The following is an 18,744-nucleotide window of genomic DNA, read 5'->3' on the forward strand; positions in this document are numbered from 1 at the left end:
AAACTATTACAGACAGAATGTTTATGTCCCCCCAAAATTCATAGATTGAAATCTAATCCACAATGTGATGGTATTTGGAGATGGTGCCTTTGGAGGTAATTAAGTCATGAAGGTTGAGCCTTTGTGAATGGGATTAGTGCCCTTATAAAAAGAGGCAAGAGAGCTCACTCACCCTATTCCCACTATGTGAGGATACAACAGAAAGTCAGCCACCTGGAAACCATAAAATGGCCATCAACCAAACTGAACCTTGCTAGCACCATGATCTTAGACTTCCAGCCACCAGAACTGTGAAAAATAAATTTCTGTTGTTGATAATCCACTCAGCTTATGGTGTTGTATTATATGAACCTGCACTAAGATCAAAACACTCAGAACAAATTGGTGGAAAGTTTAGAAACACAAACCAATGAGCTTAGCATAGTAAAACTGAGTACAAGTAGAGGCCACCAAAATCAACAAGTAAACAAGTCCTGCAAAATGTTCAAATTTTCAAAGATAAATGCTAAAACCCATTGGAGGGACTTTAGCTTCCAGTCAACATGGAGTCAACAAGGACTAGATTTATCATCCAGGCTGAACAAAAATACAAACAAGATAAATTATACAAAACAATGATTTATAAAACATTGAACATCAGGCAATGAAAGACAAAGATCCCTGAGAGACACACACACACACAAATGATGTGAGCCATATAACTGATCTAGTTTACTTCGAGAGAGAGTTTTCCTTCCCAGGAAAGATGCCCTTCTCTCAGACAGAAGTTTGCAGATTTGCTGCATTGAAGAAAGAGAACTGAGATTCCAGATCAAGATATCTAGAAGTCTCAGGAGAGACTACTGAAGATGAGAGATATACAAAGAGACCTGCGTCTCAATTATTCAGCGGAATCTTAATTAATGCACTTATGTAAGGAAAGGATCACTCAAAAGGATTAAAGGTAATAGTGCCTAGTGCTTACACATGGCCAGGAATAGAGCCCCTTCCTACCAGCTAGACAGAGAAATATGGTACATTGGGTAGAGTATTCATAAAGTGCTTACCTCAGAGGAGAGGATTAATTATCCCTGTCACTAGCACTCTTCTAGAACCACTTAAAAACTCAGATCAAGTACTGAAAGGATCAAATTATTTCCAAGTAATTCAACTGCATCCCAGAAAAAAGTCAAGAATATTTATAGAATACAAACATATTTAACATTCAAAAAGCTACCTATGACCATCCAATCAAAAATTTCCAGCCATACAAAGAAATGGGAAACATCCCCCTTCATGAGAGGAAAAATCAATCAAAACTGACACAGAAATGACACAGCTGTTAGAATTAGCAGACAATGACATTAAAGAAGTTATTATAACTGTTCCAGTTATGGAATGAATAAGTCATGGGAATAAAAGATACATCATAGGGAATATAGTCAGTGGTATTATATAAGCATTATAGGGTGACAGACAGTAGCTTCACTTGTGGTAAGCATAGCATAATGTATACTGCTCAAATTGCTGTTGTACACCTAAGACTAATATAACATTGCATGTCAATTATACCTCAATTTTTAAAAAACCACCTATTATAACTGCAATCCATGTTCATAAAGTTAAGTAGCAATATGGAGGATAGCAAAAAGACGAAAATCCCACTTCTAGTGATTGAAACTATAATGTCTGAGTTGAAAATATCCCAGATGGAATTAAAAACATAAGACACTGCAGAAGACTATGAATTGAAGACACAGCAATAGACACTACTTCAAATGAAGTACACAGAAAAAAATCCAGGAAGGAAGGAAGGAAGGAAGGAAGGAAGGAAGGAAGGAAGGAAAGAAAGGAGAGAGGGAGAGAGAGTGAAGGAAAGAAAAAGAAAAGAAGAAAGAAAGAAAGAAAGAAAGAAAGAAAGAAAGAAAGAAAGAAAGAAGAGAAAGAAAGAAAGAAAGAAAGAAAGAAAGAAAGAAAGAAAGAAAGAAAGAAAGAAGCATCAGTGAGCTGTGGGATGGTTTTACACATGCATGGGCCTCACAAATATGTAATTGCAGTTTCTGAACAATAGGAGAATGAAGCAGGGAGATGAAGAATAATGTACAAAAATTGACCAAATTTAATGAAAACCTTAAATCCGCAGACCTAAGGACTTAAAAAAACCCCAGCATTAAAGTCATGATGAAATCTACACCAAAGAATATGATAGATTACTCAAAACCAGTGATAAGAAGAAAACACTAAAAGCAGTCAGAGGTTAAAAGACACATGTACCGAGGAACAAAGATATGAAGGACAACAGACTTCTTTTTATTAACAATTCAAGCAAGATGACAATGGAGCAGCACGTGTCAATTACTCAAAGAGAACAGCTGTCATTCCAGAAAGCCATATCCTGGAAATGTATATCTCCAAAAACAAAGGAGACACAAAGACATTTTCAGATAGTCAAAATCTAAGAGAAATAAAGTTCTTGAGGCAAAATAAAAAATAATACCAGTATAAATAGGGATCAATCTCCAAAAGGGAAGAACATCAGAAATGGCAACTATATGGGTAAATATGTAAGTTTTTATGATTTAAATCTCCTTAAAAGATAACTGACTGCTTAAAAAGATAATAGCAATATGGTGGAGCTTTTTATAGCATGTATATATGTAAAACAAATAATGACAATAGCATAAATTTCAAGAGATGACATGGAAGTATTTATTCTTATTCTTATACTGTACGTGAAGGGGTATACTATTACCTGAAGGGAGACTGTGATAAATTTAAGATACATGCAATAAATCTTTAAGCAAACTAACAAAAGAGTTATAGCTAATAAGCCAAAAAAGATATAAAGTGAAAAAAGTTAACAATCCAAAAGATGGAAGATGGAGGAAATGGGAACAAATAACAGAGGGAAAAATAGAAACAAACAGCAATATTCCATAATGGAATTAAATTATAAATTAGTAACATAAAATATCTGGAAAATCCCTAAACATTTGGAAACTAAAAAGCACCCTTCCAAAGAATCTATGAATCAGAGAAGGAATAAAAAATATAAGACATTTGAAAATGAATTAACATGAAAACAACATATAAGAATTTGTGAGGTGCCATAAGCAGTTTATTTGTGTGAAATTCATAACAATACATGCCTATACTACAAAAGGGAGAAGGTCTCAATCTATAACCTTAGCTTCTGCCTTCAGAAAGTAGAAAAAGGAGAGCAAATTAAAGCCAAAGCAGGAGGAAGATAGATATAAGTATCAAAGCAGAAAACAAATAAATAGGAAACAGAAAAACCAATAGAGAAACTAAATAAACCCAAAATACAATTCCTTGAGAAGATTAATAAAATTGATAAAGTTCTAACTAGACAGATTGGGGCAGAGTGAGAAGACATAAATTACCATTATTAAGAATGACAGAGGTGACATTCCCACAGATTCTATAGGTATTAAAAGGATATTTATCAAGTAACATGATTATATTTTAAGGGATCTTCAACATCCTAACTCAAAGTATCCATATGGAAAGTGACAATTTCAGGAGTTAGTGACATCATAGCAGCTTAGTAGAAGAAATCTTACACATGAATGGTGATTCTTCCTTCAAAGCAAATCCCTCAAAGCAGTGCCTACTTGTAGGAGTGTCTTGATCTCTGTGGCATTTAATCGCACGGTCAGTTTGCAAAGTACTTCTTAAAATCTTGTTAATATCAGTGTTATTTCTTCTATTAGGTTTAGTAAGAGTTAAACCATATTACAAGAAACATATAACATATTACAAGAAAAAACAGAAGCCTAAAGTATCAGCTATTTATATCACTTTATATTCCAACCCTTATCAATGTTAATTCATACATGTTGATGTGGATTTTTCAGAGCATACTCTTTATGGGCTACTTTTTTTTACTAAATGACTTTATACGCTTATTTTCATCATATAATCCAAAAAACTAATATTTTTAAGTAAACATGATATTCAATCATATTGATTATAATCAGAACTCAATTATAGGGCATTTAAGTAACTTCCAGTATTTCACAGTTATAAATAATAACATAACTTTGTATAAATTGATTTATTTTAGATTATTTCCCTTGAGTAGTTCCCCTAAATGAAATTCCTGGGCCAAAAAAAAAAAAAAGTGAACAATTGTTCAGCTATTGGTAAACATTGCCAGATTAGATTCACAGAAACTTAGAACAATTCTCAGTGACACAGGGCCACACATACATATAATTTTCTCACTGGCCTACCTGCAGTTTTTTTCATCCTTATTGAGGTATAATTAAGAATCAAGGGCACATATTTAAAGTATGTAATTAAGTATGTAATTTGATAAATTACCATCGTGATATCAAATAATAACATATTCATCACCAACAAATTTTGTTCATACCCTTCATAATCCCACCTTCTGTCCCTCTTTTTCCCTAGGAAACCACTGATACTTTTTTTTTAATCTTTATTTATTTTCGAGAGAGAGAGAGAAAGAAAGAGAGAGAGACAGAGCATGAGTGGGGGAGGAATAGAGAGACAGAGGGAGACACAGAACCTGAAGCAGGCTCCAGGCTCTGAGCTGTCAGCAGAGAGCCTGACCAAACTCACGAACCACAAGATCATGACCTGGGCCAAAGTTGGATGCCCAATGGACTAAGTCATCCAGGTGCCCTAAGAAACCACTGATACTTTAAATATCACAGATTGGTTTCAATTTCATATAAATGAAATCATAACGCATGTATTCTTTTTTGCCTGGTTTCTTTTATCCAGAATAATTATTTTTTAGTTTCATCCCATGTTGTACCATATATCAATAGTTAATTCTTTTTTTTTTAAGTTTATATATTTTGAGAGAGAGAGCACGAGCAGGGGAGAGGAAGAGAGAGAGAGAGAGAGGGTGAGAGCGAATCCTAAGCAGGCTCTGGGCTCAGCACAGAACCCAGAGTGGGGCTCAATCCCACAAACCATAAATCATGACCTGAGGCAAAATCGAGAGCCCAACTGTCTGAACTCCCCAGGCACCCCAAAAATTAATTCATTTTTTAAAATTTTCTTTTAATGTTTATTTATTTTTGACAGAAAAAGAGAGAGAGAGACAGAACATGAGTGGGGGAGGGGCAGAGAGAGAGAATCCGAAGCAGGTTCCAGGCTCTGAGCTGTCAGCACAGAGCCTGATGTGGGGCCCGAACTCACACACTGCGAGATCATGACCTGAGCCGAAGTCGGAGGCTCAACCGACTGAGCCACCCAGGCGCCCTCAAAATTAATTCATTTTTATTGATGAGTACGATTCTATTATATGATTACACCTCAGTTTGTGTGCTTACTCACCTTATATGGACGTTTGGGTTGTTTCCAGGTTTTGGCTATCACAACTAAAACTGCCACGAGCATCTTCATACACATCTATGTATGAATATGTGCTTTTATTTCTATCAGGAAAAGAGCTAGCAAAATGAATGGCTAGGTCATATGGTATGTTTCTGTTTAACTTTTTAAGAGACTGTCAAAATGTTACCCAAAGTGATTGCCATTTACATTCCCATAAACAATGTATACAAATTAGTATGGTCAGTCTTTAATTTTAGCCATTCTAGTGGATGCATAGTGGTATCCCACGGGGTGCTTCAATTTACATTTCCCTAATGACTAATGATGTTGAGCATCTATTCATGTTTTTATTTTCCTTTATGTTCTCTTTAGCAAAGTATCTGTTCATATCATGAGACGCAAGAGCAATTCATTAGAGAAAGAAAAGTATTTTCAGGAATGATACTAAAACAAATGGATATCCATACCAAAAAAAAGAACTTTGATTCACACTTCTAAGCCTATATAAAAGTTAACCCAAGATGGATCATATGCATAAATGTAATACCCTAAACTCTAAATCTTTATTTATTTATTTATTTATTTATTTATTTATTTATTTTTCCTTAATCTTTTAAGGAAACATAAGAGAAAATCCTTGTGACCGTAGCTTACACAAAGATTTCTTAGAGATGACACCAAAAGCACAAAAACAAATAGAAAAATTGGGTGGCATTAAAATTTTAAGCTTCTGATTTTTCAAAAGACATGGCCAGGAGAATGAAAAATACAAGCCACACAGACTGGGAGAAAATATTTGCAAAGCATGTATCTGGGAAAGTATTTGTACCCAGAATATATAAAGAACTTGCAAAACTCAATAATAAGAAAACAAAGGACCCAGTACTCTAATATTTAGATTTGTTTACCAGATATATGACTTTGGGGAAGTAAAAAACATTAATGGAGAGACTGAAGTGAGAACTCGTACTGCTGTTCAAAGAGAGCAAATAGGGGCAGGAGAGAGACAGACACTGCACACAGAAAAGGATCTTGGGATGTTTCATGGTCAGCTATGTCAAAATCATATTGTCTATTTTCTTCACAGTAACTTCTAGGGTCAGCCTTGACAACATAGAATTTTGAAAAGAGCTTGTAGCCTGATTAAGGTTTGGGTAGTAGGATTGGATATTATGGCATACATTTGAAAGATATTTGGTATTAAAAAGAGGAGAAGCATTCCAAGTCAATGTACATAAAGCGCTGGACAATTTTAAGTCATAAGCCATCAGGCCCCTTTTCCTGACTGAACATCACACGCCCACCCACAAATTTGGGAATAGACCATTCTTTGAGGGCCAGACCAAGTGCCCGCCCATTACTCCCACTCAGTCCCACCAATCACTGCACTCAGATGGAGCGCTGTCATTTGTGAAATAGTAGTAATAACAGCAATTGCCTCAAGGACAAAATGAGATAACCAAAGTAAATGTTGTAACATCATTCCTGGAATCCCCAGAGCTCAATAAATGTTGGGTTCTCCTTTCCTTTGTCCCCTTCCCCAACCAAATAGAAGGGAAATCACATTGCTGGCCCCATTCAGAAAGTTCTTTAATTTAGAGCTCCTACGCTGAGCTCTTATTAAAGGATTCTGGGTTGAGCACAGTGACTTTTGAAACAACCTGAGTCTAGATTTGGATGGCCCCTTTGCCATATGTGGCAGGGAGTTAAAAAGCAGAGGGGGAGGTGCTCCACGCTCCAGAACCAAGTTGCCAGGCTCTGGCAAAAATCAATAGGTAGACAACTTTTCTATATATCTAGAAAAGAAAACACTTATGTCCTCCCTCCTGCTTGCTGAGAGCTCATCATCAGAGTATCCCTCTTGGCCCTTCCACTGTTCCTCACTCATTCCTCCTCAGCGAAGAAGTGAATTGCCTGATTGGTAAACGTACAAACTTACAACACCTCTCAGGAGGTGTACACAGCTCAGCCTTCTCTCCCTCTGCTGTCTTTTGAAAATAGGCTCCACAGAGAAAGACCTACGGTTGTTCAGCTATGGGTGTTGCTGGTATTTTTGAGGTATAGTGTTAGGAAGCTCACATGATCTAAAATGTAAGCCACGTTCCCCCAAATCAACTTTAATTAACTCTACTAACAGTAGTGATTGTTGCCTAAGTCTTAGGTTTATCTCTCAGTTGGTTCTGAACTTGGGTAGGAGGAGGGAGTGTCCTCTATTTAATGCACACTCAGGCACAGACAAGACATTCAGTGACAGGACTGTGTCCTCCCCAATTAGGTCTGTATCTCCCTCAATTTGCATTTTCCCACCTGCCCTAGACCTCTCAGACTGACATTGCCACCACCCAACTTTCACACCAGAAAGAATGATAGACACATAATGAGGATTCTTTCTTGCCTTCCTCCTGGAGAGCAAGCACCGGGAGGTGCTTCTCTGTGTCTCCTATGGGACCTAGCATGCTTCTGAGCATGTGGAACGCTGACAAAGAATCAGAAGGCTGAGTTTAAGCCCCACGCTGCCCCTTCCTGGCCATGTGATGTCATACACATCACTTCACCAGTTTGGATCATTGTTTCCTTATCTTATTTGTTCATTTTAAGCAGCATTACGTGAGATTTAAAATGAGCAAGAAGTTCGTCCTTTCTTCAATGTGGCAAAAATGAAATGGTCAAGATCTCTTAAAGCTTGTTTACATTTTTGGCAAACAGAGCTCTATATTTTTCAGATGTGCTTATGATGTCATCCCATTTAGATGTAAACTCCAAGACTCCTCCTATTTCCCACAGGGTTCAGATAAAGGACTTGGAACCTAGGAATTCTCAGTAAATGATGTCACTACCAAATTCGCGTTTAAATGCACCAGAAATTTTCTAGAATCTGCCCATTGCTTTGCTACAGGATTTAACAAAATTTTATTATGGTATTACCTGAAATACAATCAATTTACTGATTGTAAAGCTATGCCATTCATGGTTTTCTTAAGGAGAGGCCGGCAAAAATTAACGGTCCACAGGCCAGAGAAGGAACACAACCACATTCATTTGTGCACATATTACCTGTGGCCGCTTTCACACTATAACTGCAGAGTAGAGTAGCTGCAGCAGAGACTATATGCCTGCCAAGCCCAAAAGAGTTACTATCTGGCGTTAACCCTCATTCTAAAGAACCCTTTAGTTACTCTTACTTGATCAAATTATGCTTCATGAATGTCCGTAACTTCTGATCAAGTGACAACAAAAATGTGGCTCATCCTGCTTTTCTTCTCAATCTGCAAGAGAAGAAACTTGTCTAGATGGTTTCCAACATAGGCATCACTCAACACTGATTCTTAGCCAACGAGTCGTTTCCTTCATAAGGATTTTAGAGGGGGTTTTTTTTTTGAGTTTTTATTGTTTTATTTTACATGTAAGGACACATTTTTCTTTTTTTTTTTTAATTGAAATAGATTTATACACAGCGTTACATTAGTTTCAGGTGTACAACATAGTGATTTGACAAATTTACATATTATTCTATGTTCACCACAAGACTAGCCACCATCTGTCACGATACAATGTGATTATACTAACATTGACTATATTCCCTGTGGTGTACCTTTCATCCCGGTGACTTATTCATTCCATTACTGAAAGCCTCTATTTTCCATTCCCCTTCACCCATTTTGCCCATTCTCCTCATCCCCTCCCCTCTGGCAACCATCAGTGTGTTTCCTGCATGAGGTTGGATTACTTCTGAATATTTGAGACATCAGCACTGCTTGTGAAATTGGAGAAGCATTGGCAAGGCACATCCAGAGATTCGAGTCCCAGCCCCCTCTTTGCCCCTAATTCTTGGTGCTTTATTTCTGTAAAATGAGGATGCTGGATGAAGTTTCCTTAGAGAAGATAATCATGATCCAGTGTGTAAAGTGCCTCACAGAAGGCCACACTGGCTGCTATGAAAGCCCAAGGAATGGTATCACCCCTGGATTTACAGAGAAGGGACTCAGAGAAAGCTTCTTGAAGGAAGCGATCCCTCCCTGATCTGAGTTTTGAAGAATAAGGGAGAATTCATGCTTCTGGAGAATGAACTGACCCATTGAAGCAAAAATGCATCTTATGGAAGCCATCATTTTATTTGGCTAATTGGGAAATGTCATCTGTTTCAACATCTAAACCCCAGGAAAGATCTAAATTTAAACAGACTCTAAAGTGCACACTATGCTGTGCTTCTGGATGGATACATGTCAGGAAAAGTCACACTGCAAGCAACTTTTCACAATATAGTCACCTTTTTTGTGAAAAGAGCCTTCTTTTCCTTTTTCAGCTAAATACCAAAGTCACATCCAAATCTTGAAAAAGACATCAACCACCACAGGCATAGGTGGCATAATGATCATTGCACAGGACACAAAGGCTTCTCTGGAAACATGAGGATTAAACAGAGTGTGAGCAAAGGATCATTCCAGGGCTGTAGGCAAGGTCAACAGAGATCACTCTGACTTCAAAATAACTTTGGCAGTGGGATTAGGCAACATGCTTACACAGCAATCTTTTCCTGTGGCTAGACCATCTAAACATCCACAACAATAGATTCCAAAGGGAGGAGAGGTGTCTCATTTGACCGAGCCATGCAATCTCAGCAGTAATTTCTAAGTATTCACTTGCTCTCCTACAATCCTGACTGCCTGAACTAATGTCAGAGGTAGAATCCATTCACACATTCAACAGATTTAGTGAGTACCAACTATCTACTGGCACTTTTCTATACACTGGGGACACAGTCATGAACAAATAAGACAAAAATCCTTGCCCCTGTGGAACTTACATTCTAGCATATCCCCTTTGTAAGGAGAAAAGTGAAAAGAGTTTTAACTTCTATTCAATAGGACATATTGCTGTTCTGAATAGTCCTGAAGGGACAGTTTGCAAAAGATTCTAAGCCACACTTGAGCCAGCCTTCCTCCTGAGCCCCTGTCCCTTCATCCTAGTTTCCATGTCACAGCAATTTACAGAACAGAGTAAAGTCAAGGAAGCCTGATGCTTTCTCCTAAATGTACCCTTATTATCAAGCTACATAACTCCTATAGCCTCAGCACAAAAATGTTCATAGCCTTTGAACCACCTCTGGAAATATTGACTGACAAAACACTCCTACGTTCTGAAAAGAAGGTAGGTTGCAAAGACATGATTCATAGATTTAACCCCTGCAAAAAAAGGAGGGGGGCAAATTGAATGTCCAACTATAAATTAACAGATAGGTAAATTATTGTTTTACATGAGATGAAATCACAAGCAACCATTAAGATTGTATTTACAAAGATTCTATGATAATGTGGGAAAACACTTATTATAAAATGTTAGGTTATCAAGCAGAACAAAACCTATTTATATTCAATATAGCAAGCCTGTGTAAAAATCTACTAATAAAAATAAAAGCCTTGCTAGAAATGTTCCAAAACATTAACCACTCATATACTTAGGTGTGGAAATTATGGGTGTTTTTCTACTTTTTGTATTTTCTGTTTTTTCCTTAGTGAACATTTATTATTTTCAGAATAAAAAAATATTAATTGTAAGTCTAAGTAGGTCTTTAAAAGGTAAAGACAAGGCAGCAAGAACAAGCATAGAAGAGTTTATCATGGTAGCAAAGAACCTGACATCTGAATTCAAACTCTCTGGGTCTGAGCCGTGGCTCCCCATGTTACTGTGTGGCCTTGGGCAAATGATTTAACCTTTTCTTCCCCCAGTTTCTCACTTGCAAAATGGGGGTGAAAATAGTGCTGATCTATATACGTTGAATGAGGATTAGTAGATAATCCACAAAGAGTGTTCAGCAGAGTATAACACCTCATACACACTCAAAATGACAGCAGATCCAGTACTCCAGTGGCCTCGAAGAAAGAGCTCACACAAGGGGAAGGTGAGCAAATATCACATCTTCATGCCTCAAGAACAACTAACTCAGAGCTGTGCTTTCAGTGGGCAATTTTCCCTCCATCAGAATCCATCTCCAAATCCTTTACTTTTATTTTAAAAATTTCCCCTGAGATACAGGAGTGCTGATGCATAGGGCCACATGTACCCCAATGTTTATAGCAGCACTTTCAACAAGAGCCAAATTATGGAAAGCCTAAATGTCCATCAACTGACAAATGGATAAAGAAGATGTGATTTATTACACAATGGAATACTACTTGGCAATGAGAAAGAATGAAAACTGACTATTTGCAGCAACATGGATGGAACTAGAGGTATTATGCTAAATAAGTCAGTCAGAGAAAGACAGATACCATATGTTTTCACTCATATGTGGATCCTGAGAAACTCAACAGAAGACCAGGGGGAGGGGGAGGGAGAAAAAAGTTACAGAGAGGGAAGGAGGCAAACCATAAGAGACACTTAAATACTGTGAACAAACTGAGGGTTGAATGGGGGTGGGGGAGAGGGGAAAGTGGGTGATGGGCATTGAGGAGGGCACCTGTTGGGATGAGCACTGAGTGTTGTATGGAAATCAATTTGACAATAAATTATATTAAAAATGAATAAAATAAATAAAATAAAATAAAATAAAATAAAATAAAATAAAATAAAATAAAATAAAATAAAATAAAAAAGATTTCCCGTGAAAAAGATGGACAGTACACCGATACTCATTTTATGGGTAATTACTTCTTTTTTTTTTTTTTCTTTTTTAATGTACTGGTCATCATTTATTGTGCCAAGTGACTTTTAATTTTAAAAACAAGTCTAAAAATTATGTTAATAGGACTGTTAGAGAACACCAATGATTACTTTTAAGATGAAATGACCTCAAAAAAATACTGTCTATGGTGCTAACAGACAGTTGTTAATTTGAAGATAAAAGCCATTGTTGTAGAAGCATACTTTTTGGTCAAATGTCAATTCCAAAAACAGTGAAATCAAAAGATCGTCTCTTATCTGTTTGGTTTTTTTTTTTTTCCAGTACACATGAAACCATTTAAATCTGGGCAAAATGACATGGTTGTTTATTAAACCTGCACCTTGACCACAACAGACTTTTTGTAAATATTTGCACAAGGGACACCCATTTCTGAAATTTTAAATCTTAGTTCTTGTTGCTTGCCAATCCTCATCTTTTTAAAAGAATGAGAATTCACTTTCAATTGTATAAATATTAAATCTTGACCAATAATAAAAGATCCAGAGGATAAGATAGATTAACATTTGTCTCTCTACAAACTCCTGCTCCAAAAAATGAGGCGTCCTTATGGAAAAGGATTGTGCCTTTCAGTTTCCAGAGGCATTCTTATCCTAAATTCTAATCTAAACTTCCTTCATCTTTTGACTCCAGAAATGATCTACTCAAAATTAGTCTGTGCTTGTGTTCAACTTCTTGATTTGGTTTAGCAACTTTTCTCTGCCATGGACTCTGTTTTCGTCTTGCATGGACTTTGTGCCTGCTTAACGTGGTGAAAACGTCTTGAACGGTAGAGTTTCACTGACTTAAGAGTTTCATTGAAACGGTGGAATTGCATTGACTTAGATTTGAATCTGGCCAGGCATTAGCTGCATCGTCTTCCTGGAGTCCCTTAACCTTTACTCAGCATCGGCTTCTTTGTCTGCATAGTGGCATAATTAATTACAGATCTCGCCAGGTTACAATGGGGCTGGAAGAGACACCAGATGCTAAATGACAGGACGCGACAGGCAACTTACTCAGGTGCTCCTTCCCTCCCCAGGGAGTCTTTTTTGAGGGTCTGCAGTCAGTGTCCGAATCCCCGAAGCCTCTGGTTTCGGTCCCATCTTTCCTTAGACCGGAAGGCAAAGTTGTCCCCAATTTGGGATTCTTAATTTAGAAGAACATTTGAGCTCTAAATTAACTTCGACTCATTCACGCTTATGTCCCAGGGTAACTGACCAGGTAGATGAGTTGGTGGCGAGCCGCAGCCCCTTAGGGCTGAGAAGTGGGGTTCCCGCTCGGGCCAGGGGGTTCCCACACGTTCTCTCTCCCATCCTGGAAGTCCGGGTCAGGCTCTGCCCACCTCCCTCCTCAGACCCACAAAGGTGAAGTTATGGGTCCCTCCGAGCACGGCCTCCTCCGGGAGATGCCAATACGTAGACTCACTCACGATCCCAGGACCAGCCCGCCCCCCACCCTGCAAAGGAAAAGTGAAGTGGGACGGAAACGGAGTGGGGGGGGGGGGGGGTGCGGTGAGCCGCAGGTGACCGAACGCGCGCGCGGAGGGAACAGTGGGTGCCCGCAGCTCTGCCCAGCCTGAGCTTGCCAGCCCACCTCCCGCCCGCCGGACCTGCCTCCCCGCGGCAGCCAGAGGGCCCCAAGCCAGCCCGAGAGGGGCTCGCGGGGCCGGGGCAGTGTCCCGCGACGGCTCCTCGCCTGGCCCGCGCCCCGCCGGGTGCTCCCCTCGAGCCGGGCTCCGCGCTCCCTCGGCGCTCCCTCCTGGACGCCGCGCCCGCAGCGGGCAAACGCTACCTGTAGAAGTAATGTCCGCAGAAGAGGCCCAGCAGCACGGTGGCCGGAGGGCCGAAGAGAGCACGCGGCTGCCAGGCGAGGATCCCCGCAGGCACCGCGAAGGATGGCAACTCCTGCAGGAACCAGGCTGCGCGGGCTGGCAGGCGAGCAGCGGCGGGCATTGCGCGCTCCGAGTACTTCCCGTAGCCGGAGGGCTCCGCCAGGTACAGGACCAATGCCCCCAGGGCGGCCAGGGCGGCGCTGCCCGCCAGCACCGGGCTCTGCTGGCAGGGAACCCGCATCGCACCACGTTCCCCGCCGGTGGCCACAGCCCACGCAGAAGAGAGCGCGGTCTCACTGCCCCTTTATGGGGCGCGAGACGCCACCCTGCATCCGCCCCTTCGGCTTTGGCCCCCGCCCCTCCATCCTGCTTGGCGCGGCGAGCCCTGGCTCGGCTCAGCATCCATGCCCTTTTCGCACGGCTGGCGCTTGGGGAGGCAGCCGGGGAGCAGGCGAGGACGAAGGGATCCCCCACCGGACCCCACCTGGGACTAGCCCTCGTCCGCGCCTCCGCCCGTGCGCCCACCCTCCCCACCTTCTGCCACTGGCCTCCCCTTTAGATTGCCCTTCGAAGACCTGTTCCTTACCCATCACCCTCTGATGCTGTCGCTCCTAACACCAGGAAATCAGAAGAGAAAACCACAGGGAGGATTTAGCCGGGGTCGTGCTCCCGTCCCAACACACTTCTGTTCCGCAGCCACGCATCACCTCCAGCCTCAGACCATCCCAGGATCTCTCGAACCCCTCCGCTTCCCTACGCGCCTACACTCCCTGTCCGTTCCCACCCAACCCTGCACCCATCTTCCGACCCCGGGCTGATTTCCAGGCACTTCCCGAGCCCGTGTGAGCCCTTCTGCGCGGGGGCTCGGCGCTCCTTCGCTACTCTCAGCGTCAGAGTCCCCTCTGCCCGCACCACGCCCCCAGGGCCTTCATTCCTTCGCGGTTTCTCTCTGCTTTGCTGGGTGCACCCCTCGGTCAACGAGGCGCACGTCCACTGAGCACCGACGCATAAGCAAGGATTGCGGCCGGGAGTAATGATCCACTCGGTCCGCCCTAGCTTCTCCGCCACCCCGGGACCCCTGGAGTCTGCCCGGACTCCAGCTAAAGTCTAGGGCTTCTGCGGTGGGACGCCCTCTCCCCACTCCTGGAGTGGATGAGTCGGGCTCCATATGGTGGTGCCACTGGAGATGCTACTGTGCTCTGAACATCCAGACGTGGTTCTTTCTTCCTTCTGTTTTCCATCCTCCTCTCATCCTTCACCCCACTTCGTTCATTATCTATTTCTTCTACCTGCTCAGATTTAGTATCTGGAACCTCTTTGGCTGCCCTCCTTCTATGTTTTGTGCCCCCCTTTTAATGTCTTCTGTCTTTCTTTGACTTGACTTCCTCCAGGATGGCCTTCTCCTCCCAAGTGCTGTTGACCTCATACCTCCATTTTCTTGTCCCACCCCAATAGGGATTACTCTATCCCTATTAATTTTCCCCTCTGGTCCCTATGTCAGGCTCTACCCCAGTCTTCCCCTCACCCCAATCTTCCCCCACACATACACACACACTCCCCTTTCCTTGGCTCTTTCTTCATCCTTCTCTCTTCATTCTTCACCCTTCACTGCTTCTCAGGAGCCCCAGTCAGTATTCCCCCATCCATTCCTTCCCTGTTCTACTGTCTGTTCCATGAAAGGCACACGGTCCCATCTGCCCAATTTAAAGGGTGTTTCCCGACACCTGGGACACTTTCCAAATTTGATGAGAATCCCATCTTACAGATCTAAGAACCTTGATCAACTCTAAGCAAGAAGAACACACACCTCCAACTCATAGCCAGCAATCAAATTGCTGGCAACCAGTGATAAAGAGGAAAATCTTTAAACCAGCCAGAAAAAAAAAAAAAAAAAAAAGACCTAGAGGCACAAAGGTAATAAGTACAACAGATTTCTCAGATACTATGCAAGCCAGAAGAAAATGGGATAATACAATTAACGTCCTGAAAAAGAATTTTTATCAACCAAGAATTTCACATCTAATTAAAATAGCCTTCAAAAATGGAAGTGAGATTGGTTTCCAGACATGATAGACTAAGATTCTTCTAGACAGACAGACAGACACACACACACACACACACACACACACACACACACACACACACACGCACACAGCAGAAAGTGATGACAAAACCTGGGAGGAAAGAAGTCTGCTTGAAGTTACTACAGAGTGAACAGCAGCAAACATGCTCAAGGGGAAATCACCTTCACATGGAGGAGGGACATGGACAGCTATGGCCATAAGTTCCTATTTTTTGACACTTTTAGCCTGGGCTAAATGCAGTCTGAATAATGCACACAGCAGCAACAAAGACACATGTGAAAAAAACCTACCAGAGTCCTAAAACAGGAAGAGCCAGAGAGGGCAATCCCCCAATTTTGTCTACCCATACCGCTGGATGACTCCTTAACAGCACATTATAGAAGAGACTCAAAGCAACTCTGCTCAGACAAAAGTTCTGAACAATGCAAGAAGTTCAATCCCAGCCAAGGAAATCACCAGCTAAAACAAATGAAATATTCATAAGAGAAAAAGAATATAACCCATTATCTCTACTATTTAATATGCATAATGTCCAAAATTACCTGACATAGGAAGAATCAATTCAATGAAACACATTCTCGAGAGAAATAAAAATCAATCAAATCCAATATTACAGTGAACCAACCTTAGAATTAGTAGACAAGTATTTTAAAGTAGCTATTATAATTGTAATAGTTTGTTAGGGCTGCTATACCAAGTATCATGGTGGCTTAAACAACAGAAGTGTATTGCCTCACAGTTCTGGAGGCTAGAAGTCTAAGATCAAGGTGTCAGCAAGGTTAGTTCCTCTGAGGGCAGTGAGGGATAATCTGTTACATGCCTCTTTTCTAGTTTCTGGTGATTCACTGGAAATCTTTGGCATTCCTTGGCATGTAGAAACTTCATTCCAATCTCTGCTTGACTCTTCACATAGGCTGCACCCTGTGTGTTTTTATCTGTGTCCAAATTTCTCCTTTTTATAAGGATACCAGTCATATTGGATTAAAGGCCCACCCTACTCCAGTATGATCTTATCTTAACTAATTATATCTTCCATGATCCTATTTCCAAATATGATCATATTGTTATGTACTTGGGTTAGAGTTCAACATAGAAGTTTTGAAGGAGACACAATTCAACCAACAGCAGTAATTAACCTCAGTAAAGTATAAAACAAAACATATCTTCAATGCATGAAATCACAGTGTAGAAATGGGAAATAGTGAGATATTGAAATGATTTTTTAAGGATGGAAATTCTAGAACCAAAATTACAATTTATGAAAGAAAAAATTATGGGATAGACATAACAGCTGAACAAAGATGGAAGGAAGAATAAGCAAACTCAAAGATAGATTAATTGATAAAAGGCAGAAGTTTACAGATTCAGATTATTCAGTAAGCAATAAGCAGAAGAACACAAAAGCCCATGCTGAATCAAATCATATTTAAGTTATTGAAGATCAAAGATAAAGATGACATCTTAAAAGCAGCAATAGAAAAACATCATACTATATATAGGAGGACAACAATCTGATTAATAGCTAACTTCTTATCAGAAAACTTGTGAATCATAAGTGAGTGGAACATCTTTTTTTTTTCAATATATGAAATTTATTGTCAAATTGGTTTCCATACAACACCCAGTGCCCATCCCAAAAGGTGCCCTCCTCAATACCCATCACCCACCCTCTCCTCCCTCCCACCCCCCATCAACCCTCAGTTAAGTGGAACATCTTTAAAAGCTGAAAGAAAATCTCTGCCCACAATTCTACCTATATCCAACAAAAGTATTATTCAGTAATGAAGGTGAAATATGGATATTTTCAGAACAAAAGCTATGCACATTCAAAACTTCAATACAATAAATGGTAAAGCTCTTGTGGCTGAAAGGAAGAGATAACTGATAAAAACATAAAGGATGGTGAAATATGAGTTTATAAGTTTGCAAGATTTCTTATTTTTTTAAGTGAAGCAGTACATTACAACTATAACTACACCATGATAGTTATGAATGCATGTTGAAATCCATAGGGAAATCCTATAAAAAATTTAATGAAGAATAACTACTGTGTATAAGGTTGAATGTTAACTAGACTTACTGTGGTGATCATTTCACAATGCATACAAATATCGAATCATTATGCTGTACACCTGGAATTCACATAATGTTACATGCCAACTATACCTCAATTAAAAAAAAAGAATAACTATTAATTCAACAGTAAAATCAAATAAAAATCTTTAAAAAACCCAAATAACCCAAATGGAGGGGACGGGAAGAGAATAACAGGAACAAAACACAGAAGAGTTAAATTGTTGGAACAGCTTGGAAAGGAAAAAGTGAAACTACATCTATTCATAAATGACATGATCTTGTATATAAAACACTAAGAAATCTACCAAAAAACTATTAGAACAAATAAGCAAGTACAGCAAGGTTACAAGATACAGGATCAATATAAAAATATCAATTGAAACTAGCAATGAGAATCTGAAATGAAATTACAAAAACAATCCATTTATAACAGCACCAAAACCCCCCAAATACTTAGTAAGTTTAACAAAAGTTTAACAAAAAAAGAGTAAGACTTATGCACTGAAAAATATAAAACATTGTTGAAAGAAATTAGAGAACACTTAAATAAATGGAAAGATATCCCATGTTCATGGGGTGGAAGACTTTATATTGTTAAGATGTCATACTCCCTGCTATAGACTGGATTGTGTGCCCCTAAAATTCATATGTTGAAACCCTAGCCCCCAATGTGGCTGTATCTGTTTCTGAAAATAGGCTCTTTAGGAGGTAATTTTTAAAAATATTTATTCATTTATTTTGAGAGAGAGAGAGAGAGAGGAAGCAGGGGAGGGACAGAG

At 40.1% G+C, this 18,744-nt stretch overlaps 1 protein-coding gene across 1 annotated transcript in view; it reads right to left on the reverse strand.

Annotated features, from left to right (window-relative positions):
• The window catches only part of SRD5A2 (steroid 5 alpha-reductase 2), a 41,997-nt gene extending 27,904 nt beyond the window's left edge, over window positions 1-14,093 (reverse strand). The window contains exon 1 of the mRNA XM_040496443.1: window positions 13,766-14,093. Within this exon, the coding sequence (XP_040352377.1) occupies window positions 13,766-14,046 (281 nt within the window). The 5' untranslated portion in view covers window positions 14,047-14,093. The remainder of the gene's footprint in view (window positions 1-13,765) is intronic.
• Between the last annotated feature and the right edge of the window lie 4,651 nt (window positions 14,094-18,744).

Source organism: Herpailurus yagouaroundi, unplaced genomic scaffold (genome assembly GCF_014898765.1).
Source record: "Herpailurus yagouaroundi ecotype Mexico unplaced genomic scaffold, PumYag 188, whole genome shotgun sequence".
Lineage (NCBI taxonomy): Eukaryota > Metazoa > Chordata > Mammalia > Carnivora > Felidae > Herpailurus > Herpailurus yagouaroundi.